We start from the raw sequence: 16,293 nt of genomic DNA, 5'->3' as shown, positions 1-16,293 counted from the left end.
CATAGCCTACTACTTCTACTACTGCACGTTTGTTTATTAAAGCATTGGAAAAAGACTAAGTGATTGGCACTTACATCTGTCTGACATCTAGGGGGTAACGCTACATATATATATATATATATATATATATATATATATATATATATATATATATATATATATATGTACCCTGCATCGAGCATGAGTGACTTTCCACAAATAAAGCAATAAAGCAATATTTTTGCTATTGTTGCTCTTCTATTTGTAAGGCTTCATGTACACTGCTGCTGGTAAATGGACGTTTAGAAGCAGTTGGGCATTTTTTCAGCTGCCCCTGAACTCTCCCCTATGTTATCTTACCAGTACATGTACACAGGGTAGTTTATAGTTGTTTCTAGGCAGTAGAGTTTAGAAGCTTTTTTTGGAAAGCAAAAAAATGCTTGTAGGACGGATGTTCAGAGCCTGGCATTTGAATTGTCAAATGCCTGTAACAGCTTGTAAACATGCGCAGTTAAACTCGCATTTATCTGTGTTTCGTTTACAGGCATTTTTAACTGAGATTTTTGACTATTTGACAAAAAACTTTTCTAAACGCAAACTCGACTAAACACAGCTTAACGAGGCCAGCAAATGCAGCAAAACTGACATTTTTAAACGTTGGTTCCTGTGACAGAACCCACTGTCACTGTGTGTTTTGGAGGGGGCTGTGGGCTGGCCTCCTACCCAAAGACTATGGCCCAGCAGATAATGAGAGATGGAGAGTCCGGTAGATAGTCCCCGCAAGACACCTCCTCAGTGGCTGGTAACTACATCGGGAGGAAAGCAAGTACCTCTTCCTCCCCAACAGCTTATCACTTCCAGCCTACGTTTCTTACCAGCTGAAGCACTGGCATCTGAGCAGAAGGTTATTCGCCTCTCAACCAATACCTGCAACCCAGCCCCGGGTCACAGGGGTGAAGACAGCCGGTCCTGCTCTGCAGCAGCTGTTTTTATTCCTGGGAGGCCGTATGTGTTGTTTTTCTCCCCTGCACCAGAGTCATACTGTTCCTTTTGCTGTTTGCCTGGGGTGGGAGTTTGTGAATAATGCAGGTTCAGACCAGTTGAGGGTTGGTCTGTTTTTAAAAGGGGAGAAATGTGACAGAACCCACTGTCACTGTGTGTTTTGGAGGGGGCTGTGGGCTCCTATCCAAAGGCTATGGCCCAGCAGATCCTATGAGTAAGTGGTCGTGTACAGCCACGTAACGCGTAAGGAGGAGAGCCGTTGGTGACGTCATCTCCGCTCACGGCCGAGAGTGGAGACAACCCTCGATACATGCTACATGCTGACTGTTCATTATTGTACTGTAAGTGCATTTATTTATTTATTAAAAGTATCATATGATTTTACGCTATGGAGCTTTTATTGTTTGTTTGTTGAGCACCACCCATCCGGGGAGTGTGTACTGCTGTGAACCCTATACCTGGAAGATTGAAGCAACAGGCTGGCTGTGAGACAGTGATCTTCTGCGGAATCTGCTGTGCTTGTCAAGCCAGCAGCATTATAGGCTTATTTTTAGCCTTTTTAAGGTGAGAGGCTCGGGGAAACGGAGCACCTATTCTGCACTTTTGCACTGTGGGAACTGTGGTGGATTCCATTATTCCTGTATTTTGATTGGAGCACTTATGCACTTTGAAATCAAGTTATTGATTAGAGCACCTTGTTGAAACAGATTTTTGAACACTTAATCAATTATTCCATTTTGCACGAATGTGCACAGAGACTCACTTTGTTAACATTAACATTTTTTCTATTATGCATGTTTTTGTTTGCATCTAATTATTTCCACTTTAAATTATTGATTGTTGCAGTGGACCTTGTGGTTCCACACACAGATTTCGTTTGTCACCATTATTTATTTATCTACTTTTTTCATACTTTTTATTATTATCTTATTTAGTGCGTTATTGCTTAATTCTGGGTGGTATTTTACACACCACCTATGTTATTCATATTTTCACTAAACTCTTGTCACCCCCCTCATTATTCGGTTGATGTTTGGTGGGCATTATTGAATTTGGAGTGAAACACATTTTTTCTTAGGCTCCATTCACACCTAGGCAGGCAAATTCGCGGCGTTTTGTCGCCGCAAATCGCGGTACAAATAGCGGCATTTTGTACCGCGATTTGCGCCGGTATTGTCCGCCTAGATGTGCCCCAGATTGACCCCCTCTATGGAGATGGTTCCCATCTCCTAGCCGAACGCCGAAAGCCGCCTGAAAAAAAGGTCCGGGACCTTTTTTCAGGCGGCAGGCGTCCGGCGTCCGGCGTTCGGCGTGGAGATGTGAACCATCTCCATAGAGGGACATGTGTTTTCATCCCTCTGGTGGCAGCGGCGTAGCACTACAGGCGTTAAAACGCCTAGATGTGAATGGGGGCTTACTCTACTTACTTAGACCTACTTTCATATACGTGGTATTATATTATTCAGCAGTATTATTTAATTTGTTTATTAGCAAGCGCCATCCCCCCCCCCCTTTTTAACATATTATCAGTGTGTGAGCACTATTTGGCTGCTATTTGGCTGCTGCTTAGTTTTTAATTAGTTTTAAATTTATTTTAGTTTATATATTGCCTTAGTTAGCATGGTTTTGTGCATCCGTTTCCCCCAATAGACTCTTGTTATTAACTTCAAATGATTAGAAATGTTATTTAATAGCAAAATATATGTATAGTTTATACTATAAAACAAAATTGCTGTGCTCTGCGACAGTGTTCGGGTTTGACTTGAAGAAAAGGTGGCAACCCTATGCGGGGGACACTGAAAAGAAAGGAGAGGCCACGAGAGCCAAGAAGAGGAGGATCTGGACTGCTCTGTGCAAATCAGAGCAGGTAAGTATAACATGTTTGTTATTTTTATAGAATAAAAAACGAGAATTAGAATCACTCTAACATACCTCCCAACATTTTAAGATGGGAATGAGGAACGCCTACTAACAAACGTATGTAGGCATAGGACACGCCCCCTGTAACACCCTCGTAAAGGAGAAATAACCCCAAAAAAGTTAATTAAATACACAAGGACTTTTTATTTACTGCTACTATTCCTTTACTGTACATTGGCTTTTAAACTGTACAAATGCAGCAATTTAGAAATTGTATGAAAGGCTTAGCACGGGGGAAACACCTTTTGAAAGATAAAAAGTGCTTTTTATATACAACTAAATAGATCAGACCAAATTGAGGGACAAATGAGGAGGACAGGAGGGCCATTGCGCAAAATCAGGGACAGTCCCTTGCTATGCTCTAATAATACCTTATTTTAATTGAATTACCACATATTACATGTAGTACAAATGTACAATATAATAACGAATTTGATTTGCACATAAACAAATACTGATTGGCACGTCTTTATTCGTTTTTTTTATATGTCACAAAACAATTCAGATTCTTCGACCAGCAGCTGTTTATAGAGGTGTGAATAAATGCAAAAACACTAGTTTTACCAGCAGAGGGAGCTAACTCACAATACAGTATACTGTATATATTCTTTGCCAAGGGGACGGCTTTCGGCCAGAGCGTTAGCCAATCAGAAAGCGCTTTACATCTCTATAGCAAGCATGGTATGTGAGTGCTAAGTGGGGGCCGGAGGGGGAAGAGGAGGGGCAGAGGAGGGGCTGTAGCCTGGTACTCACTCTGTACCGAACTCCTGAAGCTTTCGCTATCTATGGCTGCTTCGTTATTGCATTCGCGGAGCGCCGTGTGGCTCACACTTTATAAAGCAATGAGGTGAGCTTCCTCTATACGTGCAATGTTATATAGTGCGTGCTGTCTAGGATCATGCGGAAGTGGCTGTGGGGGGAACATGCATTATTAATATTATCACAATGATCACAAGTATTGATATCACTGTTATCGGTGATCAGAGCACTGAGATCTACTCACATTACATGTAATGTTATCCTCCTGTGTAAGGACGTGTAACCTTTCTTCCCAGCCTGGATCAGGTGGGTGACCTTTGGTAGTCCTTGTGTAAGTGACAGGTCACACTTCATACAGGGCTGAGAGCTTATTGTGCACAGAGCTGGTGATCCAATGAGATCCATTCTATGTTTATTACCCTCTCATTCATTGATCTATCATCCTGAATTATAGTGCAGGATCATTCCCAGCAAGCAGAATCAAAGCTAATAAGCCTGCTAGGAAGTTACTACAAGGAGCGTGAAAGCAAACCTTCGCCTCCTTTATGACGCTAATCTTTACCCCTCATTCTACTAATGTATATTGTTCCCCCCCACAAATAGAGCTTTCTTTTGGTGGTATTTGATCACCTGCGGTTTTTATTTTTTGTTATATATATATATATATATATATATATATATATATATATATATATATATATATATATATATATATATATATATATTTTTTTTTTTATTTGTTATAAAATGTTGCAAACGGGTAATTTTCCTCCTTCATTGATGTACGCTGATGAGGCTGCACTGAGAGGTGACACTGATGGGTGGCACTGAAGGGCATTGATAGGTGGCACTGAGAAGTGGCACTAATGGGTGGCAGTATTGGGCACTGAAGCAGCACTAATGTGGCATTGATAGGTGGCACTTGTGGGCATTGATAGGTGGCACTGGTGGGCACTTGCACGTGGCACTAGCAGGGTGTACTGGCAAGGGTTTTACTGGCGGCAGATGTGCCCCCTTCCTCTTCGGGACCAATTGTCCCTTTCACATAAGCCGGCGATCGGCTTTTTTTGTCTCCTCACGCTGTCAGCGTGAGCAGAAAAAAAAATGATTGTCGGCTTTTGTTTACATCACGTGATCAGCTGTCATTGGATGACAGCTGATCATGTGCTAAGGGGTCGGGACCGGCCCCTTACTCGGATCCGTGATCACCCGAGTCTCAATAACTGAGATCGAAGTCCTCCTCTGTCCCGTCCACCGCCGCCGCCATGTCCCCTCTGTGTTCTTCCTGTTATCGCTGCTCGCTTTTCATGACTTAAAAAATGCAATTTTTTTAATTGATCATTAAAAACGATCTTGTGTAGGCTCCAGAGCATTTTTCTCGACATGAAAAATGGCCATTAAAAATTTACGTCGTAAAAAAAACGGTCGTGTGTAGGCTTTAACGACGGGGGGAAAAAACGCGCAAGCTCAAAAGCAAGTTATGAGACTGGAGTACTTGTTCTGTTAAAACTAGCGTTTGTAATGGAGATAGCACATTCGTCACACTGTAACAGACTGAAAAGTGCGAATCGTCTCTCACCAAACTTTTACTAACACAAAATCAGCAAAAGCAGCCCAAAGGGTGGCGCCATCCGAATGGAACTTTCCCGATTTGTACGTCACCATGCTTTGTTCCTGCAGAGCTCTGAAGGAACAGCGTGGGTATGCTGTTCCTTCAAAGCAAACGCACAGGTGACATCACCGGCTGCTACACAAGTATCTTCTAAACGGTGCACATTTAGGAAATATTTACAGTACATACAGGTAACCCCTATTATAGGCTTTCCTATGGGTAAAACATACACAAATGAACTTTACTACCATTTTAATGTGGACCCATAACTAGTTAAAATCGAATTGCACAAATGCACTCACTTTAGTTTGTTGACCAGCCATCTACATCTGCCTTTCTCAACGTTTTTTACTGTTAAAATATTTTTGAGGTCCCAGGGAACCCCTGCTAAAAAGAATTCTGCCAACAGTTTTCAGCACATGGGCATGATCACCAGATTGTAGAATGCTTTAAATATAGGAGTAAACAGACATACCTAGCAAATTTGACACACCATGTAGCTATTTTTTACACCCCCCTGCTCTGTGCAACAAGTTTTTAGTAATAATCTTGAAATTAAAGTGTATCCAAAACTAATATGCAGCCACTGTACCAGGGAATAATACGTTAATGTTTTTTTTTTTTTTTTATCTTTTTGTTTTTTTATTATTACATTTTTCAGGCATTCTTTGCTTTATTTTCTCCTGCAATTTTGCAAGTAACACACTTCCTGTACCTGGGTGACTCCATCACTCCACTGTGTCTATGGAGGAAATCATAGTTGTCCCCCCTTGGGTGCTGTACTGATGTGGACTACAAACATGTCTGTATCTCTTTGTTTCCACTAGGTGGGAGGCAGGGCAATTGATAGTTAAAGCAGGGTTTCACCCAAAAGTGGAATTTCTGCTTTAAGCACTCCTCGCCCCCCTGACATGCATGTCATTTTTTGGGGGGAAGTGGGTAACATCTTTTTAGTGGGACTTCCTGTCCCGCTTCCTCCTTTCTATCTTCGGCCGCCTAGGCGACTCTTCCTCTTGCCCTAGGCAGCAATCTTCTGTGACACAACTCGGGTCCCAGAAGATCGGCTGGCCAATAGGAGAGCGCAGTGCGACTCGTGCATGCGTAGTGTGCGCACGGCCATGAAGCCGTAAGCTGTGACGGCCGGGTGCCCACAGTTATGATGACGGCAGCGAGGAGAGAGCCTCCGGGCGGCCGCATCGCTGCGCCAGGGGGCAGGTAAGTGTCGGTCACCCCCCCCCCCAGTCAGCCCCTTCCCCCACAGTTAGAATCACTAGTAAGGAACACACTTAACCCCTTCCTCGCCCCCTAGTGTTAACCCCCTCCCTGACAGTCACATTTATACAGTAATCAGTGCATATTTATAGCACTGATCGCTGTATAAATGTGAATGGTCCCAAAAATGTGTCAAAAGTGTCCGCCATAATGTCGCAGTCCCAATAAAAATCGCAGATTGTCGCCATTACTAGTAAAAAAAAAAGTCATAATTCTAGCTATAACTGCTATAACTTTTGCACAAACCAATCACTATACGCTTATTGCGATTTTTATTTTATTTTTTCCCAAAAATATGTAGGAAAATACATATCAAATTTTTTTCAAAATTTTTGTTTTTTTTTTGTTTATAGCGCAAAAAAATTAAAACTGCAGAGGTGATCAAATACCATCAAAAGAAAGCTCTATTTGTGGGGAAAAAAGGACGTAAATTTTGTTTGGGAGCCACGTCGCACGACCACGCATTTGTCGGTTAAATTGACGTAGTGCCGAAAGCTGAAATTTCGCCTGGGTAGGAAGGGGGTATATGTGTCCAGTAAGCCAGTGGTTAAAAGTCAGCAGCTATGCTTTTTGTAGCGGCTGACTTTTAATGAACTAAAACACACGGGTGGAACTCCACTTTAACAGAAGATGGCTAAGGAAGATATTCTTTGGTGCAGCTCACAGGAAGTAACACACTACATTAATGCCAATGTCATCAGTAGCTATGACTAAGCATTGATATCCAATGCGAAACGCGTCAGCTGTTTTTCCCACTGTGTGCTGATACCTGTAGTGCATTTTTCCTTCACCCAATAAAGGGCACGTCTTTTTAAGAATTTGGAGTGCGGCTGTCCATATTTTCCTCCTTTTGCACATCCTGTGCATTTCCGGCACCCATTGGTTCCTGAGTGGACATTGATTATTCTAGTGTGCTCACCTGGAGCGGCAGCTTCCCTACCTGTTCACAAAACCTTGGTTGAATGGCTGCTCTACATCCTCTAAAATATGGCTGCAGTACAGGATAGGATTGATTTGAGGTAGAGGTACTGAGTAGCACCCATTTCCTTTCTAAGTTTAAAAGCAGAACTAAACTCTCCACGTATACATTGCCCATTTTTCATTGTATAAAAAGTTGTAAAAGATAGACCTACTAATGTGTGAACAAGTGTTTTTTTTTTATTGCTATATGTGTCCTCTCCCTTTTGGCCACCAACATTCTCTATCAAGACAGAATGTGAAATTCTGATAGAGGGCATAACCCTCTCTGAAGCTATACTAAAGTCAAATACATTTCAGCTTTTAAAGCTCCAGTTAATTCACCACCAAAGTAAATGTAGGGAACCTGGCCCGTCTCTTGTTTTGCTTGCTCAAGCCAGGCCATTCCCGTGTGTATAATTCTCTAACCAGTAGTAACCCCCGAACACCTAATCTGGAACCTGACATTATACAGGCTAGGGATTCCTAATTGCTCATCAGCAGGCACTGTGTATTCCTGTGTAGCGCCTGTGTACTTTTCAGTACAGGTGCTATATCAAATTTAGTTGGGGGATGAGAGAGTTACTTGCTCTCATCTATATTGATTTGCTAAATTCGGCTGTTGCCAGTTCTGGACTGTCCTGTGGGTCATTCTGCGCTACAGGGATGTAGTTCCATCTCTGGATGCAGGTGGCGTCAGAGGGGAGCCGCTTCTCCCCAGCAGCCAATCAGAGGAGTTTTCCCTCGCGGAGCATGCTGGGGAGGGGTATTTCTGTGGCGGAGACCATTGCTCAGGGGGTTCTTCGCGGGTTCCAGGTGCGGCACCCACCTTTAGGGTGTGCGCACATCACGGGCCCCGGAGATATGGCCTACCGGGGCGCATGTGCTACGCGGAGTTCCTGACTCTGGGCTCCCATGGCCTGGAGCAACTGATGCTGCAAAGGGACCCCAGTGATTGACTGGGTTCCCCACCCCTCATCAAGAAGATCCCAAGCGAGTTATGCTGTTCGATAGGGAGTCGGTCTGAGGTGAACCCGGAGGCAGGTGATCCAACAGGGCTTAGATGAACCATTGGGGATCTGGGTGGCGGGACACTGACAGGTTGTTTGCTGCAAACTGTTAGTCGGTGACCCAAGAACAAGAAGTCCACCTGAGGGGAAATTCAGGCTAACTATCATCGGGGAGGATTCGCTCTAACATTTCCCCAGAAGTTCTGAGTGACGCTCTAGCTGCCAGGTCTGTGAGAGGGATCTGTCCAGGGGCACTTTACCCACTCCGGCTGGAGTGGCGACGTGACAAGTGTAAATTGTTGGAAGCAGGACTGCTTTCTCTATCCATAGCCTGAATCTGCGAAGTTTATTCTCTTTTCACCAACCTATACTATCTACCTCGAGTTGACTGTTGGTCGTGTTGGACCAGAAATAAAGCATTGAAAACGTCAACCAACTGTCTGGACATTCCGTCACTGCTCTCACCACCATCATCACCCCTAGACACACCACAGAGGTAACATAATTATGCCGTCCCAAATCTAACCAGCGTCTCCTCCGGGGGTAGCGCTACACCTGTATGCCTTTTTATCCACGCATGAAGATTATATATGGCCAGTGAGAAATTATTCACAGTTCTGATCTGTCCACATCAGTGTCTGCAAGGAGGGAGGTTGCTGCAAAAGAATGAAACATCTATGGATATGGGTGCATGGGGAAAAAGGAATAAAACCCCAAATAAAGAAGATTGAGTTTAGTTCCTCATATCATGAATGTGTCCTTATTGGTGATAGCAGTCTGTAAATAATTTTTCTGTTCAATATTTTTATTGGATTTTCAAAAATTGTAACAAGCCGTGGTTTACCCACGCAGGGGCGACATTGAACAGATAATGAACGCGTAATGAATAACAAAACAATGTAAATTATTTTTAATTCATGTGACCAATTATATAATATCTGTATTAACCTGCACAGATTTGTGCTTTTTTGACTTGCATTGTAACCTTTTAATCTTTGATTTTATCACATCTTGTCCAGTAAGTCGAGGAGTGTTGCAGCCCTTGGTGTCCACACTACAGCACGACATATGCAAGCAAGCCAAGAAGACTTTGATAAAGCACAGAATGACTTAAAAACATTAAAAAAAGACCCTGGCAATGAGGTCAAACTGAAGTTGTATGCTTTATTCAAACAGGTAGTTAAATGTTACATGTTGTTTTTATGTGTCGAAAAAAGGGTTTATGCTGCCCTAGGCCTGACTAAACTCGTGCACCCCCTAATTTAAATATGACCACCCCCTTTCTGTCAAGGCCACACCCCCTTTTGTTTAAGACCCATCTGACATTTTTGAGTGGGGACACTAGTTTTGAGGGCCTGTGGGGGGGGGGGGGGGATGGGGGGGAGAAACGGATTCCCTTAATTTTTATAAACTTTCTTTCACTTCCTGTTTGGCTATGGGGCAGGAAGTGAAGGAAAATCTCTGCAATGGGACAGGGATTGTAAAAAATAAACTGACAAGGGCTATAACGACCCCCCCCCCTTACTCTATTCAAAGGGGGGGAGAGTGTTGCCTATAGTTCTATTTTAAGCACAAATTTCTGATAACATAAGAAGATATAACCATGCCAATGGTGCAGCAGAAAACATATAGAACAATGAGGAAGTTTTGTGGTCCAGGATGATGGGACAAAGTTGCAGAACTGGAAAAAAAAGTATCCATATCAACAAAATCAGAGTAACGTCAGACCTCATCTGCATATTTGTTCTCCATTTGACCGCTAGATACCTAGTATTTGCAGCTTGGACATTCGGCAATGGCGACTTTACATGTATACAGAAATAGAGAAATACCTAGAAAAAGTAGCTTGGACAACAGGTTATACACAGTGTAAAACAACATTTTTTATTAAACTATATGCGGTCATATTAACTACTTGCCGACCGTATTATAGCAGAAATGCGGCCACAGTGCTGTTGTTCATTTCTGGGAGTGCGTCCATGGATCCGCTGATTATCAGTGCCACCTCATTAGTGCACATCAGTGAAGAAGAAAAATGACTTAAATGTTTAAAGGGAAAAATAAAATAAAGTTTTTTGTTTATCAAAAAATAAAACAGTGGGGATTATATACCACCAAAAGGAAGCTCTATCTGTCAAAAAAATAAATATAAAAATGTAATATGGATACAGAGTTGCACGATTGTGCAATTGTCATTCAAAGTGCGACCGCGCTGAAAGCTGAAAATTGGCCTGGGCAGGAAGGGGGTGAATGTGCCCAGTACTGAAGTGGTTAAAAATGTAATTTGTGTCCAGAAGTATTACACTTAGGCTGGATTCACACTTGTGCGGTGCAAATTCCAGCTCTGTTATCTCTGCAAAAAGATAAGAGAGATGTTCAGCAGATCATCTCTGTTTTAGCTGCGAATTTGGAGACCTGGGAGGGGGGAGGGGGGAAGTGTATTGAGTAGAATGAGAGAAATCCTGAAGAGAAATTAACACATCTGCGAATCAGATGCGTGCCCATAGAAGATAATGGGCCTGAATTCGCACCTGAGCCACACCGCAATGCCTAGAAAACGCACATGTTTTTCCGGCAATGCGCAGTGCGAATGCATCGCACATATGTGAACCAGACTCATTGAAATTAATGTATTTAGAAATGTTCTGCGATTTGTATGCGGTTTAAGCCGCGCTCAATTTGCATAGGTGTGAACCCGGCCTCAGTGTTCCCATGAAGCTCTACTAGGGGTCATTGGCCTCTGGTAAACACTCTTTGATAGCCATGTGGTGGTGTATACAGTATATTCACTGGGAGGATTGTGATTGCAAAAGAGAACACAGAAGTGGAACATTTACAGACACCAAGTTAATTTTTAATATGATCACATATAGTTTATTTAATATAAATAGTGCTGCATGTTAATGGTAGCCTACATGTTGTACACAGGGATGGATTTGTTTTATCTTTTCTTGCTCAAGCCCTGGAGTCTTCCATTCCCCAGTCCTCAGCAGGCTGCCCTCTACTGCTAATGACTGTAGTCTGGAAATTTGGCTGATGACAAAGATAAATTTAAAAATTGGAAAAAAAAAATTCTAGAAAATTGCTTGGAACCCCCAGGGCAGAGGCCCTGGAGAATAAATATTTATTTATATATATATATATATATATATATATATATATATATATATATATATATATATATATATATATTTATACAGTACAGACCAAAAGTTTGGACACACCTTCTCATTCAAAGAGTTTTCTTTATTTTCATGACTATGAAAATTGTAGATTCACACTGAAGGCATCAAAACTATGAATTAACAAAAAAGTGTGAAACAACTGAAAATATATTTCATATTCTAGGTTCTTCAAAGTAGCCACCTTTTGCTTTGATTACTGCTTGGAAACTCTTGGCATTCTCTTGATGAGCTTCAAGAGGTAGTCACCTAGTGCAGCACCCCATCACTCTCCTTCTTGGTCAAATAGCCCTTACACAGCCTGGAGGTGTGTTTGGGGTCATTGTCCTGTTGAAAAATAAATGATGGTCCAACAATACGCAAACCGGATGGAATAGCATGCCACTGCAAGATGCTGTGGTAGCCATGCTGGTTCAGTATGCCTTCAATTTTGAATAAATCCCCAACAGTGTCACCAGCAAAGCACCCCCACACCATCACACCTCCTCCTCCATGCTTCACGGTGGGAACCAGGCATGTAGAGTCCATCCGTTCACCTTTTCTGCGTCGCACAAAGACACGGGGGTTGGAACCAAAGATCTCAAGTTTGGACTCATTAGACCAAAGCACAGATTTCCACTGGTCTAATGTCCATTCCTTGTGTTCTTTAGCCCAAACAAGTCTCTTCTGCTTGTTGCCTTTCTTTAGCAGTGGTTTCCTAGCAGATATTCTACCATGAAGGCCTGATTCACACAGTCTCCTCTTAACAGTTCTAGAGATGTGTCTGCTGCAAAAGATGGCTACTTTGAAGAACCTAGAATATGAAATATATTTTCAGTTGTTTCACACTTTTTTGTTATGTATAATTCCACATGTGTTAGGCTGCATTCACACCTGAGCGTTTTGTTGCTTGAAGCGAGACGCCCCAAAACGCTAGAGGGGAAAAAATACATTATTCTCTATGGAGATGGTTCACATCTCCACTACAAAACGCCTGACGCCGAACGCCTGAAGCCCAAACAAGTTCTGAACCCTTTTTTGTCGCTCGAGTTTGGGCGTTTTACATTGGTGACCCTAGACCTGTAAAAATTTGCGTTAAAAAACGCCGCGTTTTGTCGCGGCAAATCGCGGTAAAAACCGATGCGTTTTGTCGCGGTAAAAAACGCAGCAAAACGCTACGCTCAGGTGTGAATGCAGCCTCAATTCATAGTTTTGATGCCTTCAGTGTGAATCTACAATTTTCATAGTCATGAAAATAAAGAAAACTATTTGAATGAGAAGGTGTGTCCAAACTTTTGGTCTGTACTGTGTGTGTGTGTGTGTGTGTGTGTGTGTGTGTGTGTATATATGTGTTTTGGTTATTTGTATGTATGTGTGTGTATGTGTGTGTGTATATATATATATATATATATATATAATATATATTAAATAAAATGTATAATTATGAACTCCTTTTGGCTCAGTTTTATTTATTATTATTATTATTATTATTATTATTATTATTATTTTTTTATTTTTTAACATCTGGTATGTGCTTTGCAATTGGCACTTTGCTCTGTGTTTAAAATATTTGTCTCTTGTCTTGCAGGCAACGCAGGGAGCTTGCAATGCTCCAAAGCCAGGTATGTTAGACTTTGTAAACAAAGCAAAGTGGGATGCATGGAATTCACTAGGAGACTTACCCAAGGTAAATGTTGTCTTTCTGTTTTTAGTTAAAATGCAATTAAAGCGGTTGTGTTTCTTTTTGTTTTCTTTCGTTTGTTTTTTTTGGAGCTGCATACTAAAGTTGTTTTTACCTTCATGCACAGAAAGAGGAAGTGTTACAGCGTCTTTTTTTTAATTTTTTTTAATTTTTTTATTGGTCTGTGTTCAGGTTTCACCTGCCAGTATTCACTTTGCGACCTCTTGCACATAGGGGCGCCTAGCTGCACAGCGTGCATCCCAGCCTTGTATCTGGGGGGCACAGGTGTAGCATCCCCACACTTCATTATTGAAATGTATCCAAAAACACTTTTTTTGTAACAAGCCACTTGTTTCATTCTTCATTCAATATTGTAGTAATCAATATACTTATCGGTTCAACACATATGTAAATCGCACCGCATTCCTGTTCAAATCGCATGCAACTCTTTGCGGTGTGATTTGCATCCATACAAAATGTATGGGTGTAAATTGTACTGCAAAGTATCAGTTTAGGGTATTGAGCATTTTCATGTGTACTCTATCGATATTGGTAGTTGCAATAAAGACAATATACAGTAAGCAATATTCTATTTATTGGTATAGTTTGTTTGCTGTAAACTAAAAACGAAACACAAAAAAATGGTCTGTCTTTCTTTATAAAAATAATATAAAAAAAGACTTCTGCTTTAATATACTGAGAATGTGTAGTGGGTAGCACTCTCACCTAGCAGTAAAAAGGGTCGCTGTTTCGAATCCCAACCATGACACTACCTGAGTGGAGTTTACATGTTCTCCCTGTGCCTGCGTGGGGTTCCTCCGGGTACTCCGGTTTCCTCACAGACTCCAAAGACATGCTGGTAGATTAATTGGCTTCTGTCTAAATTGGCCCAGTATATGAATGTGAGTTAGGGACTTTAGATTGTAAGCTCCTTGAGGGTAAAGACCTATGTGAATGTACAATGTATATGTAAAGCGCTTTGTAAATTGACAGCGCTATATAAGTACCTTTTTAAATAATAATATGGGTTGATGCTTTTAAAAATATATTTTATTTATTGTGTGTTTAACTTTTTAAATGCCAATTCATAGAATGCTATTAACTGGTACATTATTGGCTCTACCAAAGACCTGGTCTCTGCATAATCACCCCTTATTTGTCCATACTTTATAGACCATATAAAAAGATTAAAAAATGTAACTTTATTGCAGTTTACTAATCCTTAACCACTTAAGACCCGGACCATTATGCAGGTTAAGGACCTTGCCCCTTTTTGCAATTCGGCACTGCGTCGTGTGACAGGAAGTCAGGTAAATCTGTCGGTGTTGTCACAGATGGGAGATACATTTCTGCCTTGTTTAGACAATACACCAATTATTATCGGGTGTCGGCTGCAGAAGTAGCCAGAAAGGTTTAAGGGCATTGGAAAACTTCAGCTGTTCAGAATGAGGCAATTAAGGCCTCTATAAGTAATCCAGAGGATTACTACTGATAGCTGCATCCTGAGGCTTTCTGAGTGAAGGAGAGCAGTAGCAGAAATACTTCTGAAGAGGTCAGGTGCTGTTGATTTTTTTGTTTGATAAAAATCAAAAAGAGACTATTGTTTTCTGCTGTAGGACCAGCAGTGTCTGCCCAGCACTAGGCTGTGCCAGACTCCATAGATAGGTTCCTGTGTGGTGAAGGTAGACGCCTCAAGTGGCCAGGGTTTATTTTATGTTTGATTTTGTTTATGCTGTTTGGATGCTTGCACTTGTTTCCAGCAAGATGGAAGAATAAACCAAAATCTTTGTTTTCAACCGTCTTCGACTTACTTTCTGTATAAATTCAGTGTGTAGTGAACCCATCCAGGGGGTCACACACCCCGCTACCGAGCTAACCCCTTACAGTCGCTTTAACTGACAATTACACGGTCGTGCGACGTGGCTCCCAAACAAAATTGGTGTCCTTTTTTTTATTTTCACAAATGGAGCTTTCTTTTGGTGGTATTTGATCACCTCTGCGGTTTTTATTTTTTGCGCTATAAACAAAAATAAAGCGACAATTTTGTAAAAAATGCAATATTTTTGCTATAATAAATATCCCCCAAAAAGATATAAGAAAAAAAAATTTTTTTTTCCTCAGTTTAGGCCGATACGTATTCTTCTACCTATTTTTGGTAAAAAAAAATCTCAATAAGCGTTTGATTGGTTTGCGCAAAATTTATAGCGTTTACAAAACAGGGGATAGTTTTATTGCATTTTTTTATGAATAATTTTTTTTTTTTTTACTACTAATGGCGGCGATCAGCGTTTTTTTTTCCGTGAATGCAACATTATGGCAGACACATCGGACAATTGTGACGTCAGTGATCGTCTTTCCCTATATCAGGGAACAGACGATCACTGACATTGCCACAATGAAGAACGGGGAAGGTAACTTTACCCACACCTCTCCCCGTTCTTCAGTTCCTGTGACCGATCGCGGCCCGCGGGTGCGGTAACAGAGCTTTGGAGCGGGTCACGGGCATGCTCGCGACCCCATGGCTGGGCTCTTAAAGAGGACGTACAGGTATGTGCTTATGACCAGCCGTGCCCCTCTGCCGACGTATATCGGCGTGAAGGGGTCCTGAAGTGGTTAAATGTGGTAGCTGCTTTCGTTTCCCGGGGTTTTTTTTTTTTTTTTTTTTTTTTTACTTTCACCTGGTGATTGAGCCAGTAACAAACTTCCTGGTCTAGGGTGTTTCCAGGGATGGAGGAGCAATATATCCACGTTTGGACAGCAGCATTGTCAATCTGGGTAGAGAGTATTGGTGGATGCACTAGCAAATTTAGATGAACTTGATTAACAACTTTCAAGCAGAACACCAGCAAATTATTTTAAAGCAGTTACAGAATCCTTTTTATCAAAAATTTTAATTTTTACATAAATACCCCTGTCAGTGATGTGTTGCCTAAAACCTTC

The 16,293-nt window shown here is 41.6% G+C and overlaps 1 protein-coding gene across 1 annotated transcript in view; it reads left to right on the top strand.

Annotated features, from left to right (window-relative positions):
- The first annotated feature begins 3,612 nt into the window (after nt 1–3,612).
- Nucleotides 3,613–16,293, top strand: part of LOC120940672 (enoyl-CoA delta isomerase 2-like) — a 30,448-nt gene continuing 17,767 nt past the window's right edge. The window contains exons 1-3 of the mRNA XM_040353653.1: nt 3,613–3,748; nt 9,531–9,687; nt 13,261–13,359. Of these exons, the coding sequence (XP_040209587.1) occupies nt 3,687–3,748; nt 9,531–9,687; nt 13,261–13,359 (318 nt within the window). The 5' untranslated portion in view covers nt 3,613–3,686. The remainder of the gene's footprint in view (nt 3,749–9,530; nt 9,688–13,260; nt 13,360–16,293) is intronic.

Source organism: Rana temporaria, chromosome 5 (assembly GCF_905171775.1).
Source record: "Rana temporaria chromosome 5, aRanTem1.1, whole genome shotgun sequence".
NCBI lineage: Eukaryota > Metazoa > Chordata > Amphibia > Anura > Ranidae > Rana > Rana temporaria.
Note: the sequence above shows the minus strand (reverse complement) of the source record. Positions and strands in the feature narration are given on the sequence as shown.